At 44.0% G+C, this 22,741-nt stretch overlaps 1 protein-coding gene across 1 annotated transcript in view; it reads right to left on the bottom strand.

The window, feature by feature from the left end:
* LOC124554096 (ankyrin-3-like) overlaps positions 1-22,741 on the bottom strand; it is a 60,029-nt gene that overhangs the window by 21,542 nt on the left and 15,746 nt on the right. The window contains exons 4-5 of the mRNA XM_047128160.1: positions 6,447-7,008; positions 1,889-2,038 (exon numbers count right to left, since the gene is read on the bottom strand). Coding sequence (XP_046984116.1) covers positions 1,889-2,038; positions 6,447-7,008 — 712 coding nt within the window. The remainder of the gene's footprint in view (positions 1-1,888; positions 2,039-6,446; positions 7,009-22,741) is intronic.

Below are 22,741 nucleotides of genomic sequence, written 5' to 3'. Positions count from 1 at the left end.
CGAACTTGTACATAATTATTTATTCACATTAAAGTAATATTTTAGTTACAATGCAAAGATGTAGCTGTAACACCAATTTGATACAAATTTACTTTAGGAGATGGGAAACCACCACTGAAATGATAGCTTTCACCCGACACACCTATTCATTCACTACATTTGGAGAGTAAAAGTTGTTTATGGTACCTTTGTCAAATAACTGCATGAGTGGACCAATTGTGGTCTGAACAGGTTGTAATTCACACTCTGTTCCCACAAAAATATCTCGAGAAACACTATGATACATGCTTACACAAACATCAAAAATTAACAAATAAAATTCCGATCCTTGACAATTATAACTTATACACTCCTGGAAATTGAAATAAGAACACCGTGAATTCATTGTCCCAGGAAGGGGAAACTTTATTGACACATTCCTGGGGTCAGATACATCACATGATCACACTGACAGAACCACAGGCACATAGACACAGGCAACAGAGCATGCACAATGTCGGCACTAGTACAGTCTATATCCACCTTTCGCAGCAATACAGGCTGCTATTCTCCCATGGAGACGATCGTAGAGATGCTGTATGTAGTCCTGTGGAACGGCTTGCCATGCCATTTCCACCTGGCGCCTCAGTTGGACCAGCGTTCGTGCTGGACGTGCAGACCGCATGAGACGACGCTTCATCCAGTCCCAAACATGCTCAATGGGGGACAGATCCGGAGATCTTGCTGGCCAGGGTAGTTGACTTACACCCTCTAGAGCACGTTGGGTGACACGGGATACATGCGGACGTGCATTGTCCTGTTGGAACAGCAAGTTCCCTTGCCGGTCTAGGAATGGTAGAACGATGGGTTCGATGACGGTTTGGATGTACCGTGCACTATTCAGTGTCCCCTCGACGATCACCAGTGGTGTACGGCCAGTGTAGGAGATCGCTCCCCACACCATGATGCCGGGTGTTGGCCCTGCGTGCCTCGGTCGTATGCAGTCCTGATTGTGGCGCTCACCTGCACGGCGCCAAACACGCATACGACCATCATTGGCACCAAGGCAGAAGCGACTCTCATCGCTGAAGACGACACGTCTCCATTCGTCCCTCCATTCACGCCTGTCGCGACACCACTGGAGGCGGGCTGCACGATGTTGGGGCGTGAGCGGAAGACGGCCTAACGGTGTGCGGGACCGTAGCCCAGCTTCATGGAGACGGTTGCGAATGGTCCTCGCCGATACCCCAGGAGCAACAGCGTCCCTAATTTGCTGGGAAGTGGCGGTGCGGTCCCCTACGGCACTGCGTAGGATCCTACGATCTTGGCGTGCATCCGTGCGTCGCTGCGGTCCGGTCCCAGGTCGACGGGCACGTGCACCTTCCGCCGACCACTGGCGACAACATCGATGTACTGTGGAGACCTCACGCCCCACGTGTTGAGCAATTCGGCGGTACGTCCACCCGGCCTCCCGCATGCCCACTATACGCCCTCGCTCAAAGTCCGTCAACTGCACATACGGTTCACGTCCACGCTGTTGCGGCATGCTACCAGTGTTAAAGACTGCGATGGAGCTCCGTATGCCACGGCAAACTGGCTGACACTGACGGCGGCGGTGCACAAATGCTGCACAGCTAGCGCCATTCGACGGCCAACACCGCGGTTCCTGGTGTGTCCGCTGTGCCGTGCGTGTGATCATTGCTTGTACAGCCCTCTCGCAGTGTCCGGAGCAAGTATGGTGGGTCTGACACACCGGTGTCAATGTGTTCTTTTTTCCATTTCCAGGAGTGTATTTTATCGAAAAATACAATAAAGTGAAATTCTGTGTTTGGATAAGATCACTTGGCTAACGCCCTCATAAGTGGTATAGTGAATGTGGAAATCGTGCATGTATAGCGACAGTACTCACCTCAGGAAAGAGACGGAAGCATCATCAAATGTGGGAGTGGGGCAGGTAGCTGTGTGCTTTGCATCTGGAACAGGAGCCCTGCTGCAGTTTTTGTGGCCCATGTGCAGCTCACTGGTGGGGGTGACCTCGCTGTCTCCAGCGGCTGGAGTGCTGTGCAGAGACACAGGGTGTGGTCACGCAGTGCACGCAGAGGACAGAGGGCAGCCTACTGCAGACAATGCTGCTGAGAATTTGTCCAGACACAACTAATAGAACACACACTTTCAACATCAGTAGTGGGTCCTCTGAGACACTTACCCCTGTGCTAATCGGTTTAGCCCCCACACTAGTAGCATCGCTTAGCAAACAACAGGCTGAATAAATTAAAGTACAAATAAAAGATACAAGCTAAGGTCAACATTTAGGTAGAACTGATATGACAACTAGTCATCAGCGTAGTTTAAATACATAAAAACAACATTCCCACAGAAATAAAAATGGAAATAATCTTTACATGTTCAACTTGTACCATTATCATCAGATAGTATCGGTAGCTGTTAGCGACTTGGCTGTAGGATGCACAGTTGGTAAACTACAGAAGAGTAGATTCTGAACTGTGCACCAAAAGAAATTTAGAGAAGCAAGGGTTACAGAATGTGTGATACTGAGCAGCTACTCCCTTAATACGTTTAACTGTCACCAAAATAGGCAAGTAAATATATTTGTTTCACATTGGCCAACGAGCATTCTCAATAAACTAGCGAACATTGAGCATTAAGATAAAAAAAGGCAAAGTACTCTATACATACACTTATGCAAGATATGTAATCGTAAGTTGTTATTCGAATGAAAATAGAAATTCTGTTTAATTCTTATATTCTACATATACAGTTCTATGAGACTGTGATAAGGAGATTTGCTGTAGAACGAAGGAAAGAGTTGGATTTAAATTAAGGAGACATGGGTTACATAACACAGGAGACAATGTAAAGTTGTGTAAAGACGCATTAAATCATTATTAGTCATTACATGTGACTAAAGTAAACTGTGGTTGCTACAAGTGAGGAGAAGATACAGATTGATAAGTGGAAACTCTATCAGTGATGGAAGCATACATAGCGTGTTTGGAAATTCTCTTTACAAACTACTAGGACTTTTAAAGGGGAGAGAGCACGTAATATTTTGTACAGGAACCCCGTCTGGAAACGTACTGTATGCATTCTACGACAGTTTGAGTTCACATGTTTAAATCATGCAATTCTGCTTCAGGAAGTGAATTAGGCATGATGTAGTACAGTTATTAGGTAACAGTCCGAAAGTAAACATAACGAAGCATCCATTTATCAGTTCCGCACATTTGTTTTCATTAAAACTTAAACATTACCTTCTGCATGTACAGTATGCTAGGTAGATTTTTTGTTTTGGGGTAATGTGAACACACAATATTTAAGTGATAATACAAACAAGAGGCTTAGCTGATAAAGGGATCTTTCGCTGTGTTTCTTTCGAATTTTTATCTAATAACTGTACTGCATCACGCCCAACTCAGCTGCTCAAGCAGAACTGGATGAGTTAAACATCTGAACTGAGACCGTCATAGGAGGGAAACGGTATGTTTCTGGACATGGATTCCAGTTCTCACTCCCCTCTACAAATCATATAAGTCTCTAACGGAAATTTCTGAACACACACACACTCACACACACACACACACACACACACACACACACACACACACACACACACATATATATCACACATATATATATATATATATATATATATATATATATATATATATATATATATATATAATTGAAAACTATTGGGCGTTAGGATTTAATGGTGCATTTGTTAAGTGATATAGCATATAAAAATGATAATGAGACAAAAGGTCTTATGAATACTCATATTGTGGGAGATGTATCTGTAACTGCAATGTATGGGCTAGGGAAGGTCCTAACACTGTGAAGTTCTTTGGGCAGCCTTTAGAAACAGCATGGAGAAGTACAAGCAAGGCCGGCAGGTTGCTAGACAACTGACAGATGTTCCACCAAGAAGCACATACAGCGTTTTGACTAATAAAACCACCTCTCCTAATGTGCTAGAGAATGGGAATGTCCAAATTACAGCATATATCCTTTGGAACAACTGAACAAAATGCGAAAGGAAATGGGAAGCGTTGTGTGGATCTGCGCATTTTGTGGATCTTTCTGAGTTGTAGAGACTGGTCTGTTGTCTCCTGAAGTGGCCGCAGGCTGTTTGAGGAGTAAGTACCTACAGCTTCCTGCAGACGTACTTGTGTCACCTCCTGCAACGGAAGTCTTCCTCATGATTCTATTCAGCCCCGCACCCTTCTTCTTGGAACCTAGCACACATCTTAAGACGTGTATCTTATAACACTGTACTACTTGGGGAGAATAAACAAAGTTTGTTCTGTAACCGTAGGTATATTTCAGAAATGAACATAGAAAGTGAAGGAGAAACATAGAAATCAAACTGCAGTAGTAATGTGGAAATAGCGATCAGTCTGACCGTTTTCTGTACAGCACCTATTTTTTCCAAGGTTTAATATTTATGTCATGACAACATCAGAGATGGAAAGTTTTAAATTCTTTTCTGATCTCTTTGAACTGCGCTGCAGAGTTCCTGGTGTTAATGTCGGACTACACGCTTGTTGATCAACGTCATCTTTCCTTTATGCAGCATATGTCACTTGTAAGTATCTCATTGTGAACACCAGCAGAGACAGCAGAGAACAATATATGTAATAGTGAGTAAAGAGATTTATAGTGAATTGCACAGCACACAGAATAAAGCCTGTAGGCTCGCTGCCCTGGCTGCTCGTACTACACATCTTGTTGTCCACGGTACATCTGCTGTGAGCAGCACATCACTGTGTCCACCACTGAAATGGCAAATTTACCACTTATTCAGATACTTTACACCAGAACCTATAAGGCTGTTCCACATATGCAGTTCAGTACAAGTAATGACCGCAAATAATGTTAAAACCACTTATAAATCAACGAATAATTTAGTTCTAAGATGACTTTTTTAACCTAACCTATCCGTTAATAAACCCAGTTGGATCTAGTACTTCTCTAAATCAAGCAGGTGTGAATATTACAGTTTAACAAGTCAAGGCTGCATAATATTAAACACGAATTCTTTACAGACGAATGGAAATGGTAGAAAGCGAGCACGGGAAGACCAGTTTGGATTCAATAGAAATGTTGCAAGACGTGAGGCAATACTGACCCTACGACTTATAAGATAGATTAACGGTAGGTAAACCTACGTTTGTAAGATTTGGGGACATAGAGAAAGCTTTTGAGAATGTTGAGAGGAATACTCTTTTTCAAATTTTGAGGGTGGCAGGGGTCAAATACAGGGAGCGAAAGGCTATTTACAATTAGCACAGAAACTAGATGGCAGCTATAACAATTGACAGGCATGACAGGGAAGCAGTGTTTGGGAAGGGACTGAGACAGAGCTGTAGCCTATCCCTGATGTTATTCAATCTATATATTGAGCAAGCAGTAAAGGGAAAAAAAGAAAAATTAGGAGTAGGAATTAAAATCCATGGAGATGAAATAAAGACTCTGAGGTTTGGCGACAACACTGCAATTCTGTCACAGACAGCAAATGACCTGGAAGAGCAGTTGAAAGAAATGGACAGTGTCTTGAAAGGAGGATATAAGATGGACATCAACAAAAGCAAAAGGCGGATAATGGAATTTAGTTGAATTAAATCAGGTGATGCTGAGGGAATTAGATTAGGAAATGACAAACTTAAAGTAGTTGATGAGTTTTGCTATTTGGGGAGCAAAGTAACTGAAGATAGTCGAAGTAGAGGGGATATAAAATGTAGACCAGCAGTGGCAAGGATAGCGTTTCTGAAGAAGAGATATTTGTTAACATCGAGTATAGGTTCAAGCGTCAGGAACCCTTTTCTGAAAGTATTTGTATGGAGTGTAGCCATGTATGGAAGTGAAAGATGGATGATAAATAGTTTAGACAAGAAAAGAATAGAAGCTTTCGAAATGTGGTGCTACAGAAAAATGCTGGAGATTAGATTGGTAGATCACATAACTAATGAGGATGTATTGAATAGAATTGGGGGGAAGAGGAATTTGTAGCACTTGACTAAAGGAAGGGATCCGTTGGTTGGACATATTCTGAGGCATCAAGGGATCACTGATTCAGTATTGCAGGGCAGCGTGGGGGGGGGGGGGGGGGGTTAAAACTGTAGAGGGAGACCCAGACATGAATATATTAAGCTGGTTCAGTAAGATGTTGGTTGCAGTAGGTACTGGGAGATGAAATAACTTGCACACGATAGAGTAGCATAGAGAGCTCCTTCGAACCAGTCTGTGGACTGAAGACCACAACAACAACATTAATCTAACATGAGAAATCAATGAAAGCATCGCGAGATATCAGAAAATGTCTGTCAGTGATGGTGTATTTTGCAGCACACATACACGTAAAGATACTCAGGGGCTGGAAATACACGCACACACACAGAACTACACAGGACTGGACAACGTAGGCATGTAGCTTGTCTTGTGCTTACCCGGTTTCTGCTGCTGGCTCAGACAGCAGCTTGAGCACTTCAATCAGATCTTCAGGCTGACAATGTAGCGCATCTGTCCAGCCCTTCGTGGCCATCACGTGTAAAATATGAGTCTTTATGAAGGCGGCGGCGGCCTTCTTAAGGCTGCTACAGGAGTTCCGAATAGCGAGCACAGCTGTGGCCACCGCAGTCTCAACAGACAGCTGTGAGGCCAACTGCTGCTCGCACTGTGCCTTCAGGCCTGACAAGCCGTACTTATCAGCCACGACCAGCAGCTGGGGGGCCATTCTGGCCAGCTGCGGGGCCTGCAGGGTATACATGTAGGCCACGATATGGCGCAGCAACTGGCCCCCCACGTCTGGGACTGTGGCCTCCAGCGTGCCGTGGCTGAAAACAGCGGCGAACACGGGACTCCTGGCGGCCAGGACGGCCCTGTGCGCTGCCAGACGGGTGTCGCCCGCCACCAGAGTCACCATGGCGCTGTCTCCAGCGTCCAGCAGGGCGCCCAGGTCCACAGCTGCAGCCTCTTTCCCCTCCTGGACCTGTCCTGCTGTGGGCGATTCTGAAACACAGCGTCACTGAGTAGACCCTTCCCCTTGCACAGCACCCTCCATGTGAGAACATGCTTGAGCCACAAGTGGATCTGCGTCAACCATCACTTCCTAACACTAAATGAACTAGACTTCGCCATACCCCTGGTAATACCATGTGGGTCATTTTTACCCGCAGTAGAAAACCACCATTTTGTTCGTATCTGGGTGGTATTATGAGTGTCTTCATGTTGACAATACGTCTCTAAAATGAATAGTACACGGTCAAATATGAATTTTCTCTAAGTAAACATTTTTATTTTATTTTAAATGTTACAGAAGAAATTCCACAATATTTCGTAAATTTGGTAAAGCAATGTTGTAATGTTTTTCTTTATAAAAAGATTGAAACTGAATCAAAACATATTGTTTATGTGAGTATTAATAGTATTTTTCCTTTTATAGAAGAATAAGATAAGCACCAAATATTAGTGAAACATTCTAAAAAGCAGTAGATGACTAAAATGCTCTGCATTTTTTGTAGTTATTGCAATGAAGGAAAAAAACATAAGAACAAATTACTTCAGACTATAATTACAAATATTTAAGTATATTTAAGAAAAAGGACGTGACAGAATTGCCTACTCTGGGACAACAGTTTTTGTTCGGCATCTTTTGCACACATACTTGTTGCACTTGACGTTTTATTTCCCTTTGTAGTTTTGTTATCTGCAGGAAACCTGAATTTGAGAAGAACTTCGAACTCCTTATTGGCCAATGCCAGTATGGAGTGCCTGTACGGGGAGACTGAGTTTTGTCTGAAGTGTGTAAGAGGCAGCGAGGTCATCTGCTACTCTGAGGATAAGGTCCCGCCGTGAAATCTTATTAGAGGTTTTTTTTTTTTGGTCATTAGTCTACTAACTGGTTTGATGCGGCCCGCCACGAATACCTTTCCTGTGCTAAACTCTTCATCTCAGAGAAGCACTTGCAACCTACGTCCTCAATTATTTGCTTGACGTATTCCAATCTCTGTCTTCCTCTACAGTTTTTGCCCTCTACAGCTCCCTCTAGTACCATGGAAGTCATTCCCTCATGTCTTAGCAGATGTCCTATCATCCTGTCCCTTCTCCTTATCAGTGTTTTCCACATATTCCTTTCCTCTCCGATTCTGCGTAGAACCTCCTCATTCCTTACCTTATCAGTCCACCTAATTTTCAACATTCGTCTATAGCACCACATCTCAAATGCTTCGATTCTATTCTGTTCCGGTTTTCCCACAGTCCATGTTTCACTACCATACAATGCTGTACTGCAGACGTACATCCTCAGACATTTCTTCCACAAATTAAAGACGGTATTGGATATTAGTAGAATTCTCTTGGCCAGAAATGCCTTTTTTGCCATAGCGAGTCTGCTTTTGATGTTCTCCTTGCTCTGTCCGTCATTGGTTATTTTACTGCCTAGGTAGCAGAATTCCTGAACTTCGTTGACTTCGTGACCATCAGTTCTGATGTTAAGTTTCTCGCTTTTCTCATTTCTACTACTTCTCATTACCTTCGTCTTTCTCCGATTTACTCTCAAACCATACTGTGTACTCATTAGACTGTTCATTCCGTTCAGCAGATCATTTAATACTTCTTCACTTTCACTCAGGACAGCAATGTCATCAGCGAATAGTATCATTGATATCGTTTCACCTTGTATTTTAATTCCACTCCTGAACCTTTCTTTTATCTCCATCATTGCTTCCTCGATGACCAGATTGAAGAGTAGGGGCGAAAGGCTACAGCCTTTTCTTACACCCTTCTTAATACGAGCACTTCGTTCTTGATCGTCCACTCTTATTATTCCCTCTTGGTTGTTGTACATATTGTATATGACCCGTCTCTCCCTATAGCTTACCCCTACTTTTTTCAGAATCTCTAACAGCTTGCACCATTTTATATTGTCGAACGCTTTTTCCAGGTCGACAAATCCTATGACAGTGTCTTGATTTTTCTTTAGCCTTGTTTCCATTATTAGCCGTAACGTCAGAATTGCCTCTCTCGTCCCTTTACTTTTCCTAAAGCCAAACTGATCGTCACCTAGCGCGTTCTCCATTTTCTTTTCCATTCTTCTGTATATTATTCTTGTAATCAGCTTCGATGCATGAGCTGTTAAGCTGATTGTGCGATAATTCTCGCACTTGTCAGCTCTTGCCGTCTTCGGAATTGTGTGGATGATGCTTTTCCGAAAGTCAGATGGTATATCACCAGACTCATATATTCTAAACACCAACGTGAATAGTCGTTTTGTTGCCACTTCCCCCAATGATTTTAGAAATTCTGATGGGATGTTATCTATCCCTTCTGTCTTATTTGACTGTAAGTCCTCCGAAGCTCTTTTAAATTCCGATTCTAATACTGGATCCCCTATCTCTTCTAAATCGACTCCTGTTTCTTCTTCTATCACATCAGACAAATCTTCACCCTCATAGAGGCTCTCTATGTATTCTTTCCACCTATCTGCTCTCTCCTCTGCATTTAACAGTGGAATTCCCGTTGCACTCTTAATGTTACCACCGTTGCTTTTAATGTCACCAAAGGTTGTTTTGACTTTCCTGTGTGCTGAGTCTGTCCTTCCGGCAATCATATCTTTTTCGATGTCTTCACATTTTTCCTGCAGCCATTTCGTCTTAGCTTCCCTGCACTTCCTATTTATTTCATTCCGCAGCTACTTGTATTTCTGTATTCCTGATTTTCCTTTCATCAATCAACTGAAGTATATCTTCTGTTACCCATGGTTTCCTCGCAGGTACCTTCTTTGTACCTATGTTTTCCTTCCCCACTTCTATGATGGCCCTTTTTAGAGATGTCCATTCCTCTTCAACTGTACTGCCTACTGCGCTATTCCTTATTGCTGTATCTATATCGTTAGAGAACTTCAAACGTATCTCGTCATTCCTTAGTACTTCCGTATCCCACGTCTTTGCGTATTGATTCTTCCTGACTAAAGTCTTGAATTTCAGCCTATATCTGCTCCTGGGTACGCCTTACAATCCAGTATCTGATTTCGGAATCTCTGTCTGACCATGATGTAATCTAATCGTAGAGGTACGTAACTTAAAAATTGTGCGAGCGTTAATCATGGCGAGGTCAAAGAAAAGACACTTACTTACAGGGCATCGTTGGGTAACAACTCTGAGACTGTAGTATCTAGCGATTTGGTCAAAAACATCTACTCCATCCTTAGTGTCATTATAAAACTTCACTGTTTCTGGAAGTTACTTCTCAGTATTCTCAGTCTTCTGACATCCAGCATGCATGTTACTCAGGATACGGATATATTTTACGTTTTCCCATCGTAATCTGTGAGGAGATGGTCGCCTGACTTGTGAGTGTGTTGCATACAGTGTGTCGTCTCCACTTCAGCGCTCATCTGCCTGTTTAATTTAGGTGAAGAAGCTGTCAGTCGTGACGTTCCATAAGGGCGACGCGACTGACATCTGCTGTAGTGTAAGAGAACTGTTAGCAGTGCTCCAGACAGTAGTGTAGGGGGGGGGGGGCGGTGGGATTCTGCACTGTATAATATGTTGTCTCGAATGAAAAACAGCCCACAGTTGCTCTAAATTTTGTTTATTTTAAATCTAGACCAAGGTTTCTGGTATAATAATATAGCCGTCTTCAAAACTCATACACACAAATAAATGAATAATGTCTTAGACCAGCAGCTCTGTCAAGACAAATAAAATAGTTTCAAAACACATAAGCCTGTTTCGAACATAAATAAAATTACATATGGCAACGTATGTCCTCCGCCACTACCTCTGTTATACTGTCGCTGCCACGATGAAAGTAATGAAGTATAATATGTCATATGTTATTCTGTAGTTTTGCAATGTTACTCCGCGTAGTTCTGCATGTCGCCAGTCCATAGAAAACGGAAAGCCTCGCTGACATAATGTATCATTCTAGAACCGAATACTTCGTATTTAATGTTCTTTTTGGCCCGAAGTATAATATACTCTAACAGCTCGTGAATAACGTCGAGGCGTGCCCAGATCATATTTAGTGACAGCAAACCGGTGTTACCTCATATCAAACTGTGCGTTAAATAGGTATGGGTCAAAAATGACCCACATCGTACTACTGGTATAACAGATAAATTTTTCATACTTCCAGGTGTGTGAGCTAGGGGGGATGAAATTTTGGTAAGTTGTACAACCCCATAAATGATGAAAAGTCACGGGAGCGTTTCGTCGTGCGATGATTAGAGAGGCGGGTAACGGCCTCGAAAATCCATTGTGGGTCAAAAATGACCCACATAGTACTCCTAGTAGAAATATTGTTCTTCACAAGTCTGTACAACAATACGACATTCTTCCTGTGTCAAAATAATAAGTCACGTGAATACCCACATATCCTTAACGACACCATTTGATCCAGCACATCTTAGATTCCACCTTCAATGAAGTGGACAAAGTCATGACGAAACTGTATTACTAATGGTTTGTGACAAAACGGCGACAAATCAGCGTCCATGTACCTGTCGTGGATGGCCACGTACTCCGACACTTTGTTGCTGATTTAGGAAATAAAATCGCTGGAGGAGTAAAAAGAGAGGAAAAAGTAAGAATCCGAACAAAACATAGAAAAAAGATGTTAGCCTCTAAAACTGACTGCTAACACGCCAGTAAAATGCTTCCAAAAGCGCGTTTGTTGTGTTGCATCTTGTAAATGTGTGATCTGGACTCTGTGATGTAAGGAACTGAAAAACGGAATACTTTTGAAATGTGTTGTTAAAGGCACACCGTGAAAAGTCAGAGGGACTAATAAGATAACAAACAACGAAATCAATAAAATAATGCTGGCTAGAAGGGATTTGTTGATTATCTGTTTAGGTGAAATGGACATATATATATATATCATCAGAAAAATACCAGAGGAAGTCCACGGTTGAAGTTCGAGAATCAAACTACGAGAGATGCCAGCTGCTACAGCCACACGCAGGTGGCAAAATCATGGGATAGCGGTATGCACTTTCACATATGGCGGTAGTCCAGCCTACAAAAGGTATGAAGCGGCAGTTTATTGGCCGAGCTGTCGATTGTATTCAGGTGATTCACATGAAAAGGTTTCCAGCTTGATTATAGCCGCACTACGGGTATTAATAAACTTTGAACGCTGATTAGAAGGAGGAGGTAGACAAATGGGACATTCCATTTCGGAAATCGTTAGACAATTCAACATTTGGAGATCCACAGCGTCAAGAGTACCGCTGACCACAAACAAGGCAGTGGTCGACGGCGTTCATTTAGAGGCCGAGAGCAGCGGCGTTTGTCAGTGCTGAGAGGCGAGGAACACTACGCGAAACAACCGCAAAAATCAATGTGATACGTACGATAAACGTATCCGTTAGGACAGTGCAGCGAAATTACGTAAATGGGCTATGACAGCAGGTGGACAACGTGAGTGCATTTGCATAACGGCGGGACTTCCCCTGTAGCCCTTCTCCTGTGCTCGTGATCCCATTGGTTGGACCCTAGACGACTGGAAGACGGTGGTCTGATTGGATGAGTCCCGATTAAAGTTGGTAAGATCTGATTGTAGAGTTCGAGGATGGTGCAGACCCCGACGAAGTCATGGCGCAAGTTGTCAACAAGACACAGCGTAAGCTGGTGCTAGCTTCATACTGGTGTGGACTGTGATTACATGGAGTGGACTGGGTCCTCTGGTCCAACTGAGACGATCATTGGCTGGAAATGGTTATGTTTGGCTGCGTGGAGACAATACACGATCGGGCTGTAACTATGAGATAAGTATTTGTTCGCTAAGTATAAAAAAAAAATTGATTACCACATGAAGCTACAACAATTCCAAAACTTTTCTGTGCCTAATGCAATTTATATATTTCCCCTCACTTTGCAAATTTGCCAGTATCGTACATTCAACTTTATTTAGTATACTCTGCCAAAGAGGACGGTGTCTTCTGTAAGTACTGTTTGTTTTTCGCTATGGCGAGTCTGGTAAAGGTAGTAATCAAAATGTTACAGCCCTGGAAAACTCCAGGTTTCTGGTGTGGAAGCATGATCTTCAATATTTCAACATCCAGGCGTGCAGTACTTACTATATAGCTACTCTAATCCATTGTCAAAATTTTGTTCACATGATGATGAACAAGGCAAAAGATATGAAACATCGCCAGGACTAAGGCTTGGTGGAGCAGGTGGGAAGGAAACAGAAAAGGGCTAGACCCTTTCATCGATGTGGTGATTATCTGTGGATGTCAGGAGATTGCATTAAGGCCCCTTAATGACTTAGATCCTACTGAAGTTGATAAACAAGATGACAAGTACATGGGTAACTTCCGTGCAATTATAAAGCACGTTTCTGAGGACAGGCCTGTGACTGTGCTGCATCTATGTGGGGGAATTCCTGTGGGCCTTATGCATTCATACAACAGAACTACCATTTAGCTGTTTATTCTCACTGTGGAGCTCATAATTTCTGCAAAATCCATCTGTTTTTCGTTATTGAGTATCCCAGTTGAAGCAAAAAAATTTCTTAGTTCCATTATTGTCTGTTCGAAAGGAAAATTAACTGTCACAATTTATAATTACAATCAGACTATACCTCCTCTGCGTTTCCGAACAAAATACAATTCAGTGGATTTGGCTCCACCTAGATCCCTGGAGCCGGAACTCAACATTGAAATGACCAACAATCAGTGAGAGCTCTTTTCCAAATCAGAAGCCTACTTCTCGCCGCTAAGTTGTCGTCATCGATAGCGTAGAGACAGTAGCATGAATCGGCCAACTCTCGTCGATGGGAACCGTCCACAGTGATCCCTGGGTTTCCTTAAATAGTTATTCTTCAGGAAGAACCGTGCTGTCCCACTCTAACTCGTGACCATATACGGGCACGGTTTGCGATAAGGCCAGCGACCTCTTACTTTTGCCTTTCGAGATATCTATTGGTCTGTAGTTCTTGGTGCGCCTTCTGAAAATCTTGCGTGGCTGTTATGGACTGCATGAGTGTTACATTCTGTGGCATACATGGTACAACCATAATTCATATTGCCACTGCCCGCCATTCTCCCCCAAAAGTGCATCTAGGCCACAGCAGTCCCTGGAGGCCTCGACCGTGTTGGAGCATTCACCATTCTGGGGGGGGGGGGGGGGGGGGGACTGGATCCACTTCTATTCATATGGGATGAGAACGTGACGAATTGTGGCTGGCCACAGGAGGTCTTGGGTTGGGGGAAATGGTAGATGGCGCAAAGAGAGTCGCATTACAGGCATCTGGAGTGCACCCATTAGTGGTTTGTATCCATGATGGGCCCATACATCATACATATGCCAGCAGCAACAGCCTCTTTGCAGCAACTGGAATTCAAACATTGCCTGCCAAATCAAATGGAGAATAAATGGAGGGTGTCCACAGCTGCACTGGATCCTGCAAAGAAAACCTACACAATCCATTGATACAAGAAGGTATGTGGCTGTTCTGATTCTAGGGAAAATGGTGATTTGTGAGGATGACCATGTGGACTGATGAAATTAAATTGAATAGCAAGAATCAGAATTCTGTTGATGATAATTGGGGCCATTGTCAGTGACAAAGGCTTGTGTGACGCCTTTAAGGGCGAACAACCATGCAACAATCTGGATCGTCTTCGCTGAGGTTGTGAATGGCATGAAAAACACAAAGCAGAACCCACTGCTCACAATCAAAATCAGACGCCACACAGATCCAAGCAATGGGCCAGCAAAGTCCAAATGAAGACAGGACCAATGAGTCACCATAGGAGGCCATGGAAAATACTGACAGGAGGGCACAGCTTGCTTGTTTTGACATGTGAGGCACCCTTTCACCATTCTCGCATTAAATGTCTCCATACCCTTCCAGTGGATGTATTGCTAGGAGAGTCAAAATGACTTCCCAATGCCATAGGGTTCTGGGAATGAGGACCTGAGCATGGCCCATCGCGACCTTTATCAGCGCAATGTGATGCAAGGATAAAGACTTTTGCTGCGTGCCGGCCGCGGTGGCCGTGCGGTTCTAGGCGCTGCAGTCCGGAACTGTGGGACTGCTACGGTCGCAGGTTCGACTCCTGCCTCGGGCATGGATGTGTGTGATGTCTTTAGGTTAGTTAGGTTTAAGTAGCTCTAAGTTCTAGGGGACTGATGACCTAAGATGTTAAGTCCCATAGTGCTCAGAGCCATTTGAACCATTTTTTTGCTGCATGCTTCAGAAGGCTTGGAGGTCTGGGTACATGAGACATTACTTTGTCTGCAGGCTGTCTTTCTGTTGTATAATGCAAATCCTCCTGGAGGACATGGCCTGTCACTGTGTGATATCCCACAAAGCGTGCATCACTTGGAAGATGGGTCTTTGATGATGGCAGTCTCACTGTCCTCATGAAAACAGACTTCTGGATCCTCATGAAATTCTGGGTTGTGACTAACATGAAATCGCGATAGGATATCGGCATTGGCATGGGCGGCATTAGGGTGATATTGGATACAATAGGCATATCCTGAGAGAAACGGGGCCCACAGTAGCAAGTTGCTGAATACTTGAAGAGACGCATTAGAGGCTTATGATATGTCATGAGTGTGAAACGGTGGCTATAGATGCAGGCAGGGAAGCGTTTGCTGCCAAAGATGATGACCAAAGCCTCCTTTTCTATGTAGTTCCACTATCCTGCTGTAAGTATCTTGGATACAAATGCAGTGGGTCGCTCCACGCCATTCTCAATATGGGACAAAAGTCTGCCAGTCAGTATCGGCCACTAATACCAATGGTTTCGTTGGATTGTATGCCATGAGACAGGTAGGTCGAAGAGGGCCTTCTTCAGGTTTTGGAACACCTTATTACATTAGGATGGCCACTTCCAGGGAACTCTGTTACAGAGCGAGTGGTGCCAGCATCGCTGAAGCATGGGGCATGAATGGTCTATAACAGTTTGGCTGACTTCGGCTGGAATGCATCTATCGAGGCTAGTAATTTTTGGATGGTAGGCACACAATGTAGTGTGAGCCATACGCCTGATGTCCTGAAGATGTGTCCTAAATATTCGATCTGGTGGATGAAAAAATAACATATGCCAAAATGAGATTTTCACTCTGTAGCGGAGTGTGTGCTGATATGAAACTTCCTGGCAGATCAAAACTGTGTGCCTGACCGAGACTCGAACTCGGGACCTTTGCCTTTCACGGGCAAGTGCTCTACCAACTGAGCTACCGAAGCACGACTCACGCCCGGTACTCACAGCTGTGAGTCGTGCTTCGGTAGCTCAGTTGGTAGAGCACTTGCCCACGAAAGGCAAAGATCCCGAGTTCGAGTCTCGGTCGGGCACACAGTTTTGATCTGCCAGGAAGTTTCATATCAGCGCACACTCCGCTGCAGAGTGAAAATCTCATTCTGGAAATATCCCCCAGGCTGTGGCTAAGCCATGTCTCCGCAATATCCTTTCTTTCAGGAGTGCTAGTTCTGCAAGGTTCGCAGGAGAGCTTCTGTAAAGTTTGGAAGGTAGGAGACGAGGTACTGGCAGAAGTAAAGCTGTGAGTACCGGGCGTGAGTCGTGCTTCGGTAGCTCAGTTGGTAGAGCACTTGCCCACGAAAGGCAAAGATCCCGAGTTCGAGTCTCGGTCGGGCACACAGTTTTGATCTGCCAGGAAGTTTCATATCAGCGCACACTCCGCTGCAGAGTGAAAATCTCATTCTGGAAATATCCCCCAGGCTGTGGCTAAGCCATGTCTCCGCAATATCCTTTCTTTCAGGAGTGCTAGTTCTGCAAGGTTCGCAGGAGAGCTTCTGTAAAGTTTGGAAGGTAGGAGACGAGGTACTGGCAGAAGTAAAGCTGTGAGTACTGGGCGTGAGTCGTGCTTCGGTAGCTCAGTTGGTAGAGCACTTGCCCGCGAAAGGCAAAGGTCCCGAGTTCGAGTCTCGGTCGGGCACACAGTTTTGATCTGCCAGGAAGTTTCATATCAGCGCACACTCCGCTGCAGAGTGAAAATCTCATTCTGGAAATATCCCCCAGGCTGTGGCTAAGCCATGTCTCCGCAATATCCTTTCTTTCAGGAGTGCTAGTTCTGCAAGGTTCGCAGGAGAGCTTCTGTAAAGTTTGGAAGGTAGGAGACGAGGTACTGGCAGAAGTAAAGCTGTGAGTACCGGGCGTGAGTCGTGCTTCGGTAGCTCAGTTGGTAGAGCACTTGCCCGCGAAAGGCAAAGGTCCCGAGTTCGAGTCTCGGTCGGGCACACAGTTTTGATCTGCCAGGAAGTTTCAACATATGCCAAGTTTACAACAAAGGTAAGCTTCTGTGAATGGGGAGAAGAACAACATCAGCTGTATAGTTTCCTACAACCAGAAAATTGTCAAGGTAGCTCATGGTCCCTGAGACGTCTTTAAGTGTAGCTCATCGCCCCCCCCCCCCCCCCCCCCGTGAACCATGGACCTTGCTGTTGGTGGGGAGGCTTGCATGACTCAGCAATACAGATGGCCATATCGTAGGTGCAAACACAATGGATGGGTATCTGTTGAGAGGCCAGACAAATGTGTGGTTCCTGAAGAGGGGCAGCTGCCTTTTCAGTACTTGCAGAGGCCATAATCTGGATGACTGACTGATCTGGCCTTGTAACACTAACCAAAACGGCCTTGCTGTGCTGTTACCGTGGACAGCTGAAAGCAAGGGAAACTACAGCCGTAATTTTGCCCGAGGGCATGCAGCTTTACTGTATGGTTAACGATGATGGCGTCCTCTTGGGTAAAATATTCCAGTGGTAAAATAGTCCCCCATTCGGATCTCCGATCAGGGATTACTCAACAGGATGTCGGTATCAGAAGAAAGAAAATTGGCGTTCTACAGATCGGAGTGCGGAATGTCAGATCCCTTAAATGGGCAGGTAGATTAGAGAATTTAAACAGGGAAATGGATAGGTTAAAGTTAGATATAGTGGGAATTAGTGAAGTTCGGTGGCAGGAGGATCAAGACTTTCGGTCAAGTAAATACAGGGTTATAAATACAAAATCAAAGAGGGGTAATGCATGAGTAGGTTTAATAATGAATAAAGAAATAGGAGTGCACGTAAGCTACAACAAACAGCGTAGTGAAAGCCTTATTGTGGCCAAGATAGACATGCAGCCCATGACTACCACAGTAATACAAGTTTATATGCCCACTAGCTCTGCAGATGATGGAGAGATAGATGAACTGTTTGATGGGATAAAAGAAATTATTCAGGTAGTGGAGGGAGACGAATATTTAATAGTCATGGGTGACTGGAATTCGAGAATAGGAAAAGGGAGAGAAGGAAACATAGTAGGTGAATATGGATTGGGGATTAGAAAAGAAAGAGGAAGCTGTCTGGTAGAATTTTGCACAGACCATAACTTAATCATAGCTAACACTTGGTTCAAGAATCATAAAAGAAGGTTATATACATGGAATCATCCAGAAGATACTAGGAGGTATAAGATAGGTTATAAAATGGCAAGACAGAGATTTAGGAACCAGGTTTTAAATTGTAAGACATTTCCAGGAGCGGATAAGGACTCTGACCGCAATCCATAGGTTATAAACTGTAGATTGAAACTGAAGAAACTGCAAAAAGGTGGGAATTTAAGGAGATGGGACCTGGATAAACCGACTAAACCAGAGGTTTTCCAGAGCTTCAGGGACGGCATAAGGGAAGGATTGACGGGAATGGGGGAAAGAAATACATTAGAAGAAGAATGGGTAGCTCTGAGGGACGAAGTAGTGAAGCCAGCAGAGAATCAAGTAGGTAAAAAGACGAGGGCTAGTAGAAATCCTTGGGTAACAGAAGACGTATTGAATTTAATTGATGAAAGGAGAAAATATAAAAATGCAGTAAATGAAGCAGGCAAAAAGGAATACAAAGGTCTCAAAAATGAGATCGACAGGAAGTGCAAAATTGCTAAGCAGGGATGGCTATAGGACAAATGTAAGGATGTAGCGGCTTATCTCACTAGGGTTAAGATAGATACTGCCTACGGGAAAATTAAAGAGACCTTTGGAGAAAAGAGAGCCACTTGTATGAATATCAAGAGCTCAGATGGAAATCCAGTTCTAGGCAAAGAAGGGAAAGCAGAAAGGTGGCAGGACTATATAGAGGGTCTATACAAGGGCGATGTACTTGAGGACAATATTATGGAAATGGAAGAGGATGTAGATGAAGATGAAATGAGAGGTACGATACTGTGTGAAGAGTTTGACAGAGCACTGAAAGATCTGAGTCGAAACAAGGCCCCAGGAGTAGCCAACATTCCATTAGAACTACCGACGGCCTTGGGAGAGCCAGTCCTTACAAAACTCTACCATCTGGTGAGCAAGATGTATGAGACAGGCGAAATGCCCTCATACTTAAAGAAGAACATAGTAATTCCAATCCCAAAGAATGCACTTGTTGACAGATGTGAAAATTACCGAACTATCAGTTTAATAAGTCACAGCTGCAAAATACTAACACGAATTCTTTACAGGCGAATGGAAATACTGGTAGAAGCCGACCTCGGGGAAGATGAGTTTGGATTCCATAGAAATGTTGGAACACATGAAGCAATACTGACCTCATGACTTATCTTAGAAGAAAAGCAAACCTACTTTTCTAGAATTTGTGGACTTAGAGAAACCTTTTGACAATGTTAACTGGAATACTCTCTATCAAATACTAAAGGTGGCAGGGGTAAAATACAGGGAGTGAAAGGCTATTTACAATTTGTACAGAAACCGGAAGGCAGTTATAAGAGTTGAGGGGCACGAAAGGGAATCAGTTGGTGGGAAGGGAGTGAGACAGGGTTGTAGCCTCTCCCCGATGTTATTCAATCTGTATATTGAGCAAGCAGTAAAGGAAACAAAAGAAAAATTCGAAGTAGGTATTAAAATACATGGAGAAGAAATAGAAACTTTGAGGTTCACCGATGACATTCTAATTCTGTCAGAGACAGCAAAGGATTTGGAAGAGCAGTTGAACAGAATGGATAGTGTCTTGAAAGGAGGATATAAGATGAAAAACAACAAAAGCAAAACGAGTATAGTGGAATGTAGTCGAATTAAGTCGGGTGATGCTGAGGAAATTAGATTAGGCAATGATACACTTAAAGTAGTAAAGGATTTTGCTATTTGGTGAGCAAAATAACTGATGATGGTCTCAGTAGGGAGGATATGAAATGTAGACTGGCAATGGCTAGGAAAGCGTTTGTGAAGAAGAGAAATTTGTTAACATCGAGTATTGATATAAGCGTCAGGAAGTCGTTTCTGAAAGTATTTGTATGGAGTGTAGCCATGTATGGAATTGAAACATGAACGATAAATAGTTTGGACAAGAAGAGAACAGAAGTTTTCGAAATGTAATGCTACAGAAGAATGCTGAAGATTGGTAGATCACATAACTAATGAGGAAGTATAGAATAGAATTGGGGAGAAGAGAAGTTTGTGGCACAACTTGACAAGAAGAAAGGACCGGTTGATAGGACTAGTTCTGTGACATCAGGGGATCATAAATTTAGCATTGGAGGGCAGTGTGTAGGGTAAAAATCGTAGAGGGAGACCAACAGATGAATACACTAAGCAGATTCAGAAGGATGGAGGTTGCAGTAAGTACTGGGAGATGAAGAAGCTTGCACAGGGTAGAGTAGCATGGAGAGCTGCATCAAACCAGTCTCAGGACTGAAGACCACACCAACAACATAGTACCTCCAAGAAATTGATGTAACTTTGTCGATGCCAAACGGAAGCTATGTATATTGGAGCAATCCAAAAGGAGTGGCTATGATGTTTATGATTTCAGTCTCCTGGGAGCCGTTACGCAGTGTGAGGTGTAGATACGCATCATGAAGATCATTTTGGGCAAATAAGCATAATGAAGATCATTTTTGGCAAATACCATAGACCCAGCGAGATGTAAACAGTGTCCTGAAGCATGGGAGTGGTATATCTGACGACTACAGATTGGGCATTCACAGTGTCCTGGAAGTCACCACCAATGCAGCCAGCGCCTGATGGTTTCTCCACAGTCAAATAGGAAGGGCCCTTTGGCTGTGTGTTACTGGGATGAAGACGCCCGCATCCTGAAGATGTTGCAAGTCCTGTTGAGGCTTATCCTGGTATGCAAACTCGACGCTACGGACCTTAAATAATTTTGGAGTTTGGAGCTGCAGTAGGTGTAAGGGATATATGCGACTGGATCCCCAGGTTGCTCACTGGCAGAACACTGGTCCTAATTTAACCAAGATGTAGGTGGTGTAGGGAGAGGCCCAGTGCTTGGACTGCATGAGAATTGGCGCAGAACTCAAGCCCCAAGGCATGGAATAAGTCTATGCTGGACAGGTTAGAGACCTGAGGGGCCACAACCATCAGAATCCAAGCTGGAGTTACTGTAACGCCACAGTAGCGTTTGCTATGGAAAAGTCCTCTAACAGGTATGTCCTGTAACAGAAATGGTGTTTTTACTAAAACTACATAACTCTGTTGTGCAGGGGTGCCTGGAGGAGACTTAATGGCTTGTGTAGCCCAGTCGATTACTGTAGCTGATGGCCCAGTGTTAGTCTGGAAGGTGACTGGCTTGCTTTACAACTTGACTTGTATAGACAGCAACTGAGTGGACTGCAAGAGTATAGATAGGTACCAGCGCCGCTTCTGTAAAATATGGTTGGGAAGAATATTCCTTGGTGTCGCCCAGTCACCAGTCCACAGACATAGAAGTGGAGGTGTGGCAAATTTCAGCTTTGTGGGCACACTAACACCTAGTAACACAATTCACCTTGTGGAAATGGCATTGAGGACTGTCTCTGACTTGTGCTACAACCAATGTTCTTCCAATTTGGGTTATGTGGCAAATACCAGAATTGGGTCTTCGATAAAAGCTGCTGCTGTGGCAGCCTGCTCAGAAGCTCGAATGATAGGAAGTCATGAGATGAGCAATGGATCTTTGAGGTTCAGAAGATTCTATTGGAGGTTTTCATCAGGAAAGTGAGCTAAAATCTAGTCACAGATGAGAGCTGATGCACAAGGGATGCATTGTGGCACATGGGGACCAGCTTTCCTGGGAGAGGCCCCGGACCCTAGATATTGATTTAGGAATGTAGATTCTGACAGCTAAAGAACTTGCATTGAGCCGCAGCAATGTGTATCTGAGCATTGAAGTTTTATACGGCTTTCATGCATTCATGACTGGACTATGGGTGCATAGTTTATGCATTGACGAGGCCTTTTGATTTGAATTGACACTGTCCACCTTGAGGGTCTGCAGTTGGCCACAGGTCGCTATAGGACAAGTCCCATACCCAGCCTATGTGCAGAAGCTGGGGGGGGGGGGGGGGTGTCACCAGCAGTTCCACCTACTGCATCAGGCATGCAAGTTCCTCACAGCTCCAACTTCACCCACACTCTATAACGTTGCTCATCCCACTTATTTCCTACCGTTGAAGAGCCACAATGCCATTTGCGATCCACGTGCACCATGTGCTGGAGTCCCTCAGTGAGGAGCCAGTACTGCCCCAAATCCAGGGTTTTAACTGCCTGCTGCCATGGTTACTGGAGAGACCCAGAGTGATTTTAGATTTGGGGCGCTACAAGAGAGATTACACTCCTGCTTCCGCTTTTAGTGACATATTTTCTGACATTTTACCTGGGCACCACAACAATATAGCTGTTTTTATGCACTTATCGCTACAGGGGGATCCTGTTGGTTGCTATGTTTTTTTGACAGATCTTGTCCTCAAGATCAGACTGCCTTAAGCGTTTACTGTCTTTTATGCAGAATT

Source organism: Schistocerca americana, chromosome 11, assembly GCF_021461395.2.
Source record: "Schistocerca americana isolate TAMUIC-IGC-003095 chromosome 11, iqSchAmer2.1, whole genome shotgun sequence".
In the NCBI taxonomy this organism is placed as follows: Eukaryota; Metazoa; Arthropoda; class Insecta; order Orthoptera; family Acrididae; genus Schistocerca; species Schistocerca americana.
Note: the sequence above shows the minus strand (reverse complement) of the source record. Positions and strands in the feature narration are given on the sequence as shown.